Source organism: Brassica oleracea, unplaced genomic scaffold (assembly GCF_000695525.1).
Source record: "Brassica oleracea var. oleracea cultivar TO1000 unplaced genomic scaffold, BOL UnpScaffold01122, whole genome shotgun sequence".
NCBI classification, from domain to species: domain Eukaryota; kingdom Viridiplantae; phylum Streptophyta; class Magnoliopsida; order Brassicales; family Brassicaceae; genus Brassica; species Brassica oleracea.
Genome location: NW_013617684.1, coordinates 6,704 through 20,399, shown reverse-complemented (window position 1 = coordinate 20,399; position 13,696 = coordinate 6,704). Strand labels below are relative to the sequence as shown.

At 37.0% G+C, this 13,696-nt stretch overlaps 1 protein-coding gene across 1 annotated transcript; it reads right to left on the bottom strand.

Annotated features, from left to right (window-relative positions):
* Positions 1–9,084: 9,084 nt before the first annotated feature.
* Positions 9,085–11,889, bottom strand: LOC106320909. Its single transcript, XM_013759256.1, has one exon. The coding sequence runs from the start codon at positions 11,801–11,803 to the stop codon at positions 9,287–9,289; it is 2,517 nt and encodes an 838-aa protein (XP_013614710.1). The 5' UTR covers positions 11,804–11,889; the 3' UTR covers positions 9,085–9,286.
* Between the last annotated feature and the right edge of the window lie 1,807 nt (positions 11,890–13,696).

The following is a 13,696-nucleotide window of genomic DNA, read 5'->3' as shown; positions in this document are numbered from 1 at the left end:
GTCGGAACTGTTCCCTTTCATGGAGCAATCACTCTCCTCTTTCTTAGTAGCTGAGCTAGCAGCCACGTTCTCAATCAGCTTAAACGCTCTATCAGTGGTTTGAGCCATGAAGTCTCCATTGCTCGCAGAGTTTAGAGCACCTTGGTATTTCCAGTCCACTCCATCATAGAAAATGTCCAGGAGGTAATCATCATCAAATCCATGGTGAGGAGATTCTCTGCGATAGTCATTGAAGCGCTCCCATGCGTCGCAGAAAGGCTCATCAGTGAGCTGTCTGAAGGAGGTGATCTTGTTCCTCAATGCAGCTGTTCTCGCCTTAGAGTAGAAATGGCTGAGGAACGCTGATCGGACATGTTCCCATGAAGTGAGAGAGACGGTAGGGAGAGAGTTCAACCGCCATGCAGCTTTTCCATCAAGAGAGAATGGGAATAACATGCACCTGATGTAATCTGGTGGAACACCATTCGCGCGAGTGAAACTGCAGACTTTTTCGAAGCTCTCAATATGCTCCATTGAAATTTCTGTAGAGAGACCATAGAACACCTTTCTCAGTACTAGACCGATCAAAGCAGGCTTGATCTCGAAGTCCTGTCTGGTGCAGGGTGGAGGAACAATGGCAGAGCGCGTAGTAGGGATATTACGCGGAAGGTTTCTCTCCCCGATCGGAACAGTTTGTGCCTGTTGTTCCTGCCGCGCGAGAGCAGCCTGTTCAGCAGCATCCTGCTGAGCTTGGATGGTCTGCTGCATTTGAATCATCTGCTGTTGCATCAGTTGCATTGCTGCAGCGAGATCATCTTGATGGCCTTGATCACCCATGTTGGTGTTGTTTGGCCTTTGCTCTTGTCGATTTGTTCTTTCTAACCTTGCTAGCTCCTGGTTGGTAAGTGTAACCAATTCTCCTTGTGCTTTCTCCGAGTATGTCTACTGATCATGCACTTGGAACATTAGTTACAACGATTACAGAACTACCTGCTTATCAGGGGGGAGGTTTTACTAGATGACCTTAACTACGGGTTATCCGCTTCATCGCCATTTGCTTGATGATATTACGTGTATACGCACACCAATTAGCCTAATGTGCACACTACCACAATCGAATGGTATGTCGATGTAGCACCTTAGGATCGAATCCACAGAGACCAACGATTACACTTTATCTTTATGGGATCAATACTTAGCTAAAACAATATGGGGGTTTTAAGAATTGAGGGTTCCGTGAGAAACAAGATTAATTAAAGTATTCATATAATTAAAATGTTAGCCTACGGTGGTTTGATCGGGTGTTAAGCAAGTGTGAGCCAAACAATTATTCAAGTTCAATTAAGAGCAAGTCTAGAACTCGGATCACTCAAATAGAACAGTCCACTGTCGTGGTACTGCTCCCTATGCTGATCGATCTTGATACCTAAACTCTCGTTTGGATCAAGACGCGACAGCAAGCAATAGAGATCAAGTCCGATATGTTCACAAAACACCCTAACATCTACTTTCGCTGGTTAGGGATATGATGCTCATTCAAGTTATGTCTAGCAACTTATAACACTTTTGATGAATAGATTAAACCTAGAATCAGGCACTAAGTGGTTAGCTTGATGCAAGCCTTAAGAACAACAGTGAATGAAGACAATCGGTTTATAACTTATTTATGTCAAGCTCACGGATCTAACACCCTAACACCCTAGACTAAGCAAGCTGACTACTCAGCCATGAAGCAAGAAAACACAGAGACAGAGATATAAAGCAGCATGAAATATGACTGAAATAAAGTAATAGGGTTTTGGGGGTTCTTCTCTAAATCGAGAGAGATGGCCTTCTCCCTTTACAAAGTAGCAAAATCTCAAGTCTCCAACTCTAAGGTCTGGTTCCTTGTGTAAAAAGTAGCGTAGAATAGTCAGGAGAAACAGAAAAAGAAGATATATCAGAGCCACAGGCGGCTGGGAGAGAAAATAGAGAGATTAGGGCAAATCCCGAAATAGGTTGTAGTTTCCTTAAAAATCTCTGCTGCTGGAACATGCACTCGGGTTGTTCCGCTCTATCCAGAATAGTCACTCCGGTTGCTTCGCTATCCGGAACAGTATCAAGACTGTTCTGCGTGAAAATCACCAAATTGCATTGTTTTCTGCCTCTTTTGTTCCAGCTGGTGCATCTCCAATCCAATGCAACTCCAGACCTGTAATGACTCGAAAAGGACTAGGAAGACTCGATAAAGACTTGAAAACCAATTGAAAAGCATATATACAAGATGTATAAAACACTATATATTACTTCATCTTGAGACTATACTGGATCTTCAGTCACATATAACGATTGGTACCTAAGTTATGTGGATTTGGTTTCGGGGTTTGAAGCTAAAAATGCAATCTTTAAATTCATTTAAATGTTTATGGTTCACACTTCACACATTATAGGACTCTTTAAAGATTTAAAAATTTCTTTGCATTTTATTTGTCTACAGAAGATATCGACAACATGTATTGTTAGCTTGGTTTTTACAGTATTTTCAATCACGCCATGGGAAAGCTTTCCTCTTCAGTAAAGTGTAAGTCAATCTACCTTCAAGTTTTATTAGAGGTTTTTTGTCCTCCTGATTGAACATTGCCTTATTTCATGGTCAAAGCTGAATAGGACTAGTTATTGCTTCCTTTGGGGTTTTTGTGGACATAGACAGTGTATATGCTGGAAAGAAAGAAGATAGGATGATGATGACCAGATTTCACATTGTTGTCAATATTTACTTTGTTAAATGTGGCTCTTATGTTGGATGGAGATATGCAAGAAAAAAACATTTGTGTGGACAGAGACAGTGTATATGCTGAATAGGACTAGTTATTACTAGTATTTATTTGGGGTTTTTGTGGACATAGACAGTGTATATGCTGGGAAGAAAGAAGATAGGATGATGATGACCAGACTTCACACTGTTGTTGATATTTACTTTGTTAAATATGGCTCTTATTTTGGATGGAGATATTCAGGAAGAAAATATTTTTGTAGACAGAGACAGTGTATATACTGAATAGGACTAGTTATTGCTCGTATTCCTTTAGGGTTTTTGTGGACAGAGACAGTGTATATGCTGGGAAGAAAGAAGATAGGATGATGATGACCAGACTTCACACTGTTGTCGATACTTACTTTGTTAAATGTGGCTCTTATGTTCGATGGAGATAATCAGGAAGAAATATGTGCTTGAGCATATACCAAAACTTTTGTACATAATCAGGATAGCCTTCCTGATTTAACATCAACTTTTTTTTGGAAAGCTTTCCTGAAACTACACAAATCCTTCCTAAAATTTAAAAAACACTACACAATTTCACAAGCACAAGCACAAGCAAGAGACTATCAATGTCATTAGAAAATTCATGAGCATACCAAAGATATCAACATGCGTAAGCCAAACAAGAAGACACCAAGCAAAAAAAAATTCAAATTTGTTAACATCGAATTTTCTGGAAAGCTTTCCTGAAACTACATAAATCTTTCCAGAAATTTAAAAAACACTACACAATTTCACAAGCACAAGCACAAGCAAGAGACTAACAATGTCATTAGCAAATTCACGGGCCTACCAAAGGTATCAACATGTGTAAGCCAAACAAGAAGACACCAAGTAAAAAGTTTTTCAAATTTGTTAACATCGAATTTTCTGGAAAGCTTTCCTGAAACTACATAAATCTTTCCAGAAATTTAAAAAACACTACACAATTTCACAAGCACAAGCACAATCACAAGAATAAGCACAAGCAAGAGACTAACAATGTCATTAGAAAATTCACAAGCCTACCAAAGATATCAACATGCGTAAGCCAAACAAGAAGACATCAAGCAAAAAGTTTTTCAAATTTGTTAACATCAAATTTTCTAGAAAGCTTTCCTGAAACTACACAAATCCTTCCTGAAATTTAAAAAAAAAACACTACACAATTTCACAAGCACAAGCACAAACAAGAGACTAACAATGTAATGTCATTAGAAAATTCCCGAGCCTACCAAAGATATCAACATGCATAAGCCAAACAAGAAGACACCAAGCAAAAAGTTTTTCAAATTTATTAACTTCGAATTTTCTAGAAAGCTTTCCTGAAACTACACAAATCCTTCCTGAAAACAACTTGTTTCTTTTATTTCTGGAAACTCATCCTAAAAGTGCCACAAGTTATCCTAAACAACTTGAAAATTCTTCAATAACAACCTAAATGAAAAAAGAGTCTTCATAATTCATTACAAACTTATTAGAACATTCCATACTTGTCCAACTAAACATTCCATACATAATAGCAAACAAAGTTCAACAACAGTCTAAAGCTAAAAGTGTGACATGTTCACTTTCTGTAAACTTCCTGGAAATCTTTATCCATAAACTGGTCAAATATCTCACATCATAACTTGCTCTTTAAGTCCATCGCAGTGTCATCATTTATATTGGACATGTCTTTCAAACTCAATGACCTGCATTTTAGCATCTTGACAACAAATAGGCCACATTTGAAACAAAATTTTGTCTTTTAAACCTTCTGCTTCCTCAACTTGAAATGGAACGATTTTCTTGAAATTAATCTCTTCACCAATATGTTCCGACAAGAGGGCAGAAATCAACACTGTCAAATACCAAAAATAATGCAGAGAGTAAGACATGACTTATCATATAAGACAATAAAGACATTTGCATAAATGATAATCAATGTTTTCAAGAGTGACCAAACTTATACAAATGCTTCAATACTAGAGGTTAAGACACAATTCACAGAATCACTGAAGCAAAATAGTAACATACACATAAACTAAAGTAAGCAAAACTTATAACAGTTTATACAAGCATTAAGACCAGAGGTACTACTTTATAGAAGCAATATCGTAAGATGCACATAATCACTTTCAGCTTATAACACACAAGCTTATGATCAATGAATCATAACTCTACAACAAAAACAAACACACAAGCTGGACAATGTTCTTTGATTATCATCAAACTACAGTAACCTCAAAGCTGAATTCTATTAAAACACAGACCAAGATTCAGACATAAAACCAGACATGATCAAAACAAAACCCACAACAAGAATGAAGAAGAAGCTTACAGGAAGTGAGGGTCTTAAACAAGAGAGATTCGAGAGCGAAACATTTGGTAAAATGATCTCAGTCGTAGGCTCTGGAGTTTCATCTACTTGATCCGGATTGGCTTCACCGTGTTTGGAAGCCGTCACATCCAATGGAGTCGTGTCAGTCTATGCAAGTACAACAAAAATCAGGAAGGCAATCCTGAATATGTACAAAAACTTCCTAAATTACTTTACAACTCAGAAAATACTAAAACAAGAACGATAATATACGCTTTCTACAGCCTCTGATGGTGTAGATTCAAAGATATCCAGTCCTTTTGATATTTGTTGTATATTTATTAAAAGTTTTAAAATTTGAGTAATACCTTTTTTTGCTCTCTTAAAAGATTTCTGCGAGCTCGAGTAAGGGACCGTGTCTCCAAAACATTTGGTGAAATGATCTCAGTCGTAGGCTCTGGAGTTTCATCTGCTTCATCCGGATTGGCTTCACCATGTCTGGAAGCCGTCTCATCCAATGGAGTCATGTCAGTCTGTGCAAGTACAACAAAAATCAGGAAGGCAATCATGAATATGTACAAAATCTTCCTAAATTACTTGACAACTCAAAAAATGCAAAAACAAGAACGAGCATATACGTTGTCTGCCAAATTTTGAGGAGAAATATGTGTCCACATAGAGAAAAACATTCAACTTTAATTTCCAAAACAAAAGTTACCTCATTGTTTAGAATTTCATCTGAAGTAACTCTTTGTCGTTTCTCTAGTTCTGACACACAAACTTTAATCTCATTGCTGTCTTTTTCAATCAATAACAAACGAGCGTTTATGATCCTAAATTTCCCATCTTGTTTTAGAGGTACTGAATCTCCCATCTTGTTTTAGAGGTACTGAATCTCTCATCTTGTTTCTATCCTGCGTAAACAAGGGAAATTTGTTATACCATCCGATTTTCTGGAAGACTTTCCTGAACTATACAAATGCTTCCTGAAATGTTTCTAAACACTAGACAGTTTCACAAGAAACAAGCAACAAGCGATTCATAAGCAAATTCAAGAGCCTACCAAAGATATCAACATGCCTAAGCAGAACAAGACAACAAGCAAAAACGTTTCAAAATTTAGTACCATCCGATTTTCTGGAAGTCTTTCCTGAAACTACACAAATGTTTCTTGAAAATTTTCTAAACACTAGATAGTTTCACAAGCACACAAGCAACAAGAGATTTTTGTTGTAGATGGTCACGAGACAGTTTCACAAGCACAAACAACAAGAGATTTTTCTAAACACTAAACACTTTTACCAAATTTTGTAGATGGTCACGAGAATTTTTGGAGATGGTTTAAACTTCGATACTTTTTGTAGATCCTTCCTGAAATCAAACAAAGAGAATAAAGAACAATGTTCTCAGAGAAATGCATAAACACTTTTCTCAAAGAGTTTAAACATGATTAAGACCTTGCAAAACACACTCGGGAACAAGCTAAAGCAATCAAGCAATCGACTCAATTTGACTTCACAGTAAGCTCATGTTTCACACTCTTATGCATTATCGATGGCAACTCTATCAAAACCTCAGAAAGCTTAAACATTTTTACAAAATCCTAAATCCAAACACAGTAATATCATTTTTACCAATAGATCTTCCTAAACCTAACTTCAAAAGCAACACAAACTCAAAACACACTTGGCAACACTGGAATATCGAGAATAGTTCCGGATCTAGAAAGCAACAAAATCAAAGAAATCTCAAAACCTTGTGTTCCCAAAATGAAGCCTTTTGATTTGAGATGGTAGCTTCGTGTTTTCGCCAGAGAAGATAACGGTGGTAGATTCGCCGGGATTTGTCTTTGTTGTCGTCAAGAGAAGAAGCAACGATTCACAAAAAGTTGAGAGATTTCATCGTCGAGAGAAGAAGGCGAAGGCAGAGACACGGATCTCTTCGTCTTCCTAGTCATTCGTCGGAGATGCTAGATGATGAAAGTGTTCGTCGTGTCGTCGCCGGAGTTGATTGAATCTCGTTGATGGTCCGTCGTTGGAGAAATAGTAGAGTCGTGAGAGAGAGAGAGAGTCGTGAGAGAGAGAGAGAGAGATCTGAGAGGTTTTTTTTTAATATATAAAACAAGGGTATTAAGGACATTTCGTCCATTAATGAATGTTATTTTTGTGACCCGTTCCGTGCTATTTTTGAGATGAAAACTCAAAAAGGTCTATTATGAAGAATTGCCCATTAAGATTTCAAAATATTAGATTATTTTAGTTTTTACAACATATATAGTTTGTTTTTCCGTGGTGTATTTTAAAAAGTTATTAGGTCTTTTCAAAATTGAAAAAATAATCATTTTGAATTTGAAGTAATACTATGAAATTCAAAATTCATGTAATCTTCCAAACTCAAAAATAGTTGTGTAATTTTTCAAAGTTTTATTGACAAAATATAAATATAATAACCTTTTGTTCATATAAAATTTAAAAATATGTTATTAGAAAACTACGAAATTTTATTAATTCATTGTTACTACACTAATACATTATTTTATAAAAAATATTTTAATTTTTGATAATATTTTCTAAATTTTTCTAAACATATTTTTTAAAATTAAAATAAAAATAAATTTATAATTAAAACTTGATTTGTCATTAATATTTTAAACGAATTAATAAAAACTTCATAGTTTTCTAATAACATATTTTAAAATTGTATATGAACTAAAGGTTATTATATTTATATAAATATTTTTAAGCAATATATTGTTGAGAGTTTCAAAATAAATTTATTTTTTATAAAAAAATATATAATTTTTGAATTTTAATCCATTTCAATGATGGGTGATAATTTATTTAAATGAAAATCTTTAAATAAAATTTCTTAATTTAACTATTTAATATAATTTTATCATATTTAATTCATAAATCACTTTTATTTTTTTATATAATACAGAATATGTTATAAAATTTGTAAAAAATAGTATATAATTTTTCTTTTTTTTAGAATAAAATCTTAATTAATATTGATTTATAAATATATTATATTACTAATTACAAAATTAATTAATGTGTTGTTTTATAAAAATATTTTAATTTTTAATAAAATTTTGTTAGATTCTTTCTCAACAGATTTGTTATAGTTAAAAAATAAAATTTAAATTTATAGTTGGTTTATTATTATTCTAAATAATCAAATATATTATATTAACTAATTTTTTAAGTGGTCATACTATGACTTATTGATAGTAGATAAAAATATGACCATAAATTAATAGATTAGATTCTATCGAAAATAAATATTATATGAGAAGCCATATGGTAAATTTCTTGTTTTGGAAGTTAGATTATGTGATCTCTCAAAGTTTCTCTGCGCCGCCCAATTCAAAATCAAAAGTATTGGTTTCCTCATTTGATCTTTTAAACTCGGTAGAGTTTGTGTGTGTGTGTGTCAGGTGGGACAAACGGGGAAAATAGTAGCACCAGAGCTATACATGGCGTTTGGTGTTTCAGGAGTCATTCAACACTTAGCTGGAATTAAGGATTCTAAGGTGATTTTGGCTGTTAATAACGATGGTCCGAATATCGTCTCACAGTTCTGATCCTCTGTAGGAATATGATACACAAAAGAAACCTATTTGGAAAGTGTTAACTTTCAATATGAATTCGATATTTCATATACTTGCTTGTCAATAGTAAATAGTATACATCAAATATACTTACCTGTCAATAGTAATAGTATACATCAAAGAATCAGAATGATAAAAAGAAGTGATCACAGTTAAGACTTAACAAAAGAATCATTAATCAATAAAGTTAGATAACACAGATAAAGGAACTATGCAGAGTCCTCTCAGCGTCAATTCACAGGTTCATTTATCTTACAATGTATGTCCGTTGTGCAGCCTCTGTCCTACAGTTCCTATGTAACACCATGGATCGCTTTCATAAATCCATATTATATATGATGATCTATTTTCACATGATGAATTCAGACTGTTTCGTTTACATTTCATCTGAGGATGAATTAGCTACCCTGCAAGCCAAATTTGATCTTACAAAAAGCAAGAAGCAATAAGCTCATAACTGAGTTCAAAACATACAAAAGGAAACACTTAAACAAACCAGTCTTTCAAAAGATACTAAAGCATAAAGAAAAGACAACACAGTTACGATAGATGGTTGATAACTTGATATTCTTCTACTTGCATTTGACCTCCCCAAAACATCATTGAACTTTCCTTAGATCAAACGAGCTGCTGCAATTTTCTTCTGTTTTGCGGCTCTCATTGCTTTCAACCATGCCACATTTCTTTCAGCCTTAGCAATACCCTCGTCTATTGACAATGCCAGCCCCTCTATCGACGATGCAAGCTTCTTCACGTTGTGTAGACTCTTTTCATATGAGTCATTCCCACCACCAACATCTTCGTTTCTCTTTTCTAACTTCTCACTGGATTTCAATGGTTCTTCACTTCCAAGGACAGTTTCATCACCAACATCTTCGTTTCTCTTTGACTCACCAGCTACTTCAGAACCTCCCGGGGCAAGATTTTGATAAGGAGTTGGTTCATTGTTGTCTGCATTTGATGCAATCTTTTTCTGGATCAAACTGTCATTTTCTTTCTTCTCTGAGCTCGCCTTCTCTCCAGCCATGCCACCATCTTCATGAAGCAGACACTCTGGCTCCTTGCTGCCATCATCTGGCATAGACATCTTCTCCACATTTCTTCCATGTACATCAAGCTCATCATCACACGTTTGCCTTGTCTCTGGCGGTGGTGACACAAGAATGTCATGAGTTGCATCATCAAAACCAAGAGGAGGATCTGAAGAGTTGTTTTCATCATTTGAGCTCATATCCATATCCTTCCCAGTTTCATCATTACCTTCATTCCTTTGCTCTTTCTCTGGTGGTTGAACAGTTTCATTTTCATCAGCTCTTACCAAACCAAGCTCCTGATGAAAGCCCAAATCATTGTTATCCGCCTCAAATCTACTCTTCTTACCAAGCGGTTCAGAACCATCTTCTCCACCACTGCACTTCTTAATACTAAATCTCCTAATTTGAGCAATGGTAATGCTAAGATCTTCATCATCATCACTGTCATGTGTCTGACAACAACCCATAGTACAAACTCTCTTCTTGCGATTCCGCTTCCTAGAACCTGAAGCAGATGTCTCATCACAGTTACCACCAACACACTTTCCCTTCAGTGAATGCTGGAGTTGTGGAAACGGCTTCCTCCACCAGTCACAGAACATTGAGGTGACACGAGGTACCGCAGAACGTGAAGGGATGAACAATGTCAAATCCTCAATAGGCTTGTCGTACTCGTTCCAAGCTTCCTCCTCCGAGAGGTTGTTCCTGTTAACAAGACAAGGAACATCCTGAAGCAGACCAAACTGTGAAGCCACTCCGTTGGGAAAGTAGTGTTCCACACAATTCATTCCACCAACAAGCTCAGACACCTTGATGCATCGAGCAAAGGAGATGAATTCCTCATCAAGATCAGGACCAACAGGAACCCACATTGCTTTCTCAGGGTAAAACTTAGGGAGCTGCCAGTTTTTCACAGCTTTTGTGAATGGTCTCCACTCAAAACTGTCCATCTTTGAGTTGTCCAGTATCTGTCTCACATCAGTGTCTCCCTGTTCCACGTCATCCCAACGAGCCAATCTTGGCTGACCTTGTAGCAGAAGATTAGGCTTTGGCCTTAGTTCCCTGAATCTCTCCCATGTCCAAACTTGGACCAACTTAAACAAAGCATTCAGCTCAATCTTGTCGTTAGAGGAGTCTCTAGTGTGGTCTTTCAAGAGAGTTAAGTCAGCATACAAGTGAGCAAGTACAGCTGGAGCCAAAGCAATCCTAACACCTTCTGAAAGATGAACAGCTATAGGCAAAACAGCCTCATCTATATGATAATAGCGTGATGAAAATACAAAGTAGCTTAACCACAAGACAAGGAAAGCCACATGCTCAAGCTCGTCCTCATCATCGCCACTGTCCATGAATCTCCCCATCCATGCAACTTGAGTTACGAAACTGACTCTATCTCTCTTAATCTTGACCCATTCTTTCTCCAGTTCCCTTAAAATCTTCTCTCCTGAGCTATCCAGAGCAGCAAAAACAGGAGAACCCAAAACAGAAAACCCTAGAAGAACCATCACATCCTCTAATGTTACCGTTGCTTCACCCCAAGGGAACACAAAGGTGTTGGTGTCAGGACACCATTTCTCAGCAACACCAAGAACTAGATCTGTGTCTTTAATGATTTTTAGTGTGGACGCAGCCACTGCTTGGAGAATCCCAGCTTTTTTCCAAGTGGGTTCGTGTAAAGCAGACATCTTTGTAGCCCAAGACTTGAACTTTACGTTCGGAAACCTCCACCCGTTGAAGGAAACACTCAAAGACAGAGCCTTTAAGTCAGTAAGAGGAGGAAGAGTAGTAGGTTGAGATGTGGTGAAACAGGGTTTCAAAAGATGGTTTTTTTCTCTGCTTCTGCTAGGTCGTCTGTTTCCAGAGGGAAGCACCATGAAATCTTCTCTCTCTTCAACAAGTTCTTCAACTGCTGCTGGAGAAGAAGATGAAAGAGAAATTTTTATGCTTTTCTCCTCTTTCTTTTTCGATTTGGTGTTTGAGGTTTGAACGTGGGGCAGAGAAACTCTGTTTTCAGAGAGAGATACCATCAGCTCTTCTCTCTCTTCAACAAGATCTTCGTTAGACGAGCAAGATGAAAGCTTTGTCTTTTTTCTCATTTTTGGTGTTCGAAATTTGAAAGAAAGTCAAGATGAAAATAAAACAATGGTGTTGCAGAAGTGGTGATGGAGCTCTAGAGCTGGAATGCAACAGTGCCTTTTTAAGGTAACTGGAAAGAAACCCATTAATTAATTATAAGGTCTAATAAATTATTATATATGGTTTGTTTTCTTATGAGGTTATGAGCCTCCAACAACATTTTATTTTCAAAAAACAATTATGCCGGTAACAAATTTTACAAAAAAGAATGGTACAATGTCGAAAAATGTAGATATTGTTATAAATCATTGAGTGGATTGCCATTAACCAGGTCCGGACCGAGATCGGCCCAATACCTGGCCCAATACCTAGAAGATGGAGAGATGGCCGAAGCCTAGAAAGAGGAGAGAGAGAGGAGAGAGAGAGAGCCGACTTCAGGAGAGAGAGAGGCGGCCACAAAGCTTGGAGAAAAGGAAACCCTTTCATTTTTCTAGTAGATGTAATCTTTCCATTATTATGTATTAGTAGTTTTCCTAATCCTAGTAAGTTTAGGTTTTGGATACTTTCCATTTATCTTCATCTTGTAATCCTTATATAAAGGAACTCTCTTGATCATTAATAAGAACAGAGAAATATTCAGTCTCTAAACTCTCTAATTACAACACGTTATCAGCACGATAGCTTCCCAAAAACCCTGAGAAAGAAAAACCCCTAAACCTAACTTAAAATCCGTCACACATAAACCCTGAATCAGACGCAACTTAAAATCGATCTATCTCTCAAACCCTGAGGAACCAGACGACGAGCCACATATCATCTTGAAGCTCTTGACGAGACAAATCCATCAGCGTAAACCGTTCGTCAATCAAATCTCAGACGCGCCCTCACTCGCAGAAACAATACGCGGCGCCGTCTTGGCCTTTTGGAACCCTAATCCGAACCAACAAGATTTTCTAGACAAATTCAAATCCTGTGAAAGTTCATGAGCTAAGAGGAGTTGGTGCAAAGATCTAATCCCGAAGAACCCTAACTTGTTCTTGCCTCCGTTCCGGCTTGCAAACACCTGATAAGCTAAAGCTCTTAAGCGTTCCTGATCCTAGACATTCGCAGCTTCGTGTACACAACAGAACCATCTCACGTTTGCGTCACAGCCAGCTCGCAATTCAGATCAGCCGCTTGCAACAGCTCGCGAACAAGATAAGAAGAAGATGCGTCCCGATCGCGTCCGACTACCTCAGCACACGTCCGTGACCAGACGCAAGACGTTCCAGATAGCTCGCGTCCCGTCCCAGCTTGCGACCCGATAAGGAGCCAGCTCGCGTCCGTGTGCAACTAGAGGTTCATCTGACTTTGGTGGTCCGGTTCAACCCTACAAAACAAAGGTAATTCGAAATCTGAAAACAAGAATCGAATTTGGTTGTTTTGTAAAGATTGAAACCTTAAAATATAATCTCTAAAACTAAAGGCCATAGGTTAAATAGATCAATCCCCTATGAGTAAATCGAAGCTCTATAAGTTCGATCTACCGTGTGGCCTAGTATCCGGATGGTTATATAAACCGGATTGCATCATGATCCGATCCTTAAGATGGTTGTATCAAATAATGGCTGTGAAGTCTAAGCATCACAAAACATGACCGTGTGGTCCAAGTATCATAGAGAGACTTATGAAATCATATGCACTAATTATTTCATTGGTTGCAAGAATTCTAAATCATAAATTGATAATATGATTTCAGATGCCGAGATTTGAACCCATGGATTATACCATTCTAAATCTCTCTGGAATATATTATCCAGAATGGAAATGAACACTTCAATTGCCCTGAAGTCTCAAGGATTCGGGAAATGTATCATTGAAAGAAATGATGAAATTGAAAGTGAAAAGTTAAGAGCCATTACATCATCTCACTG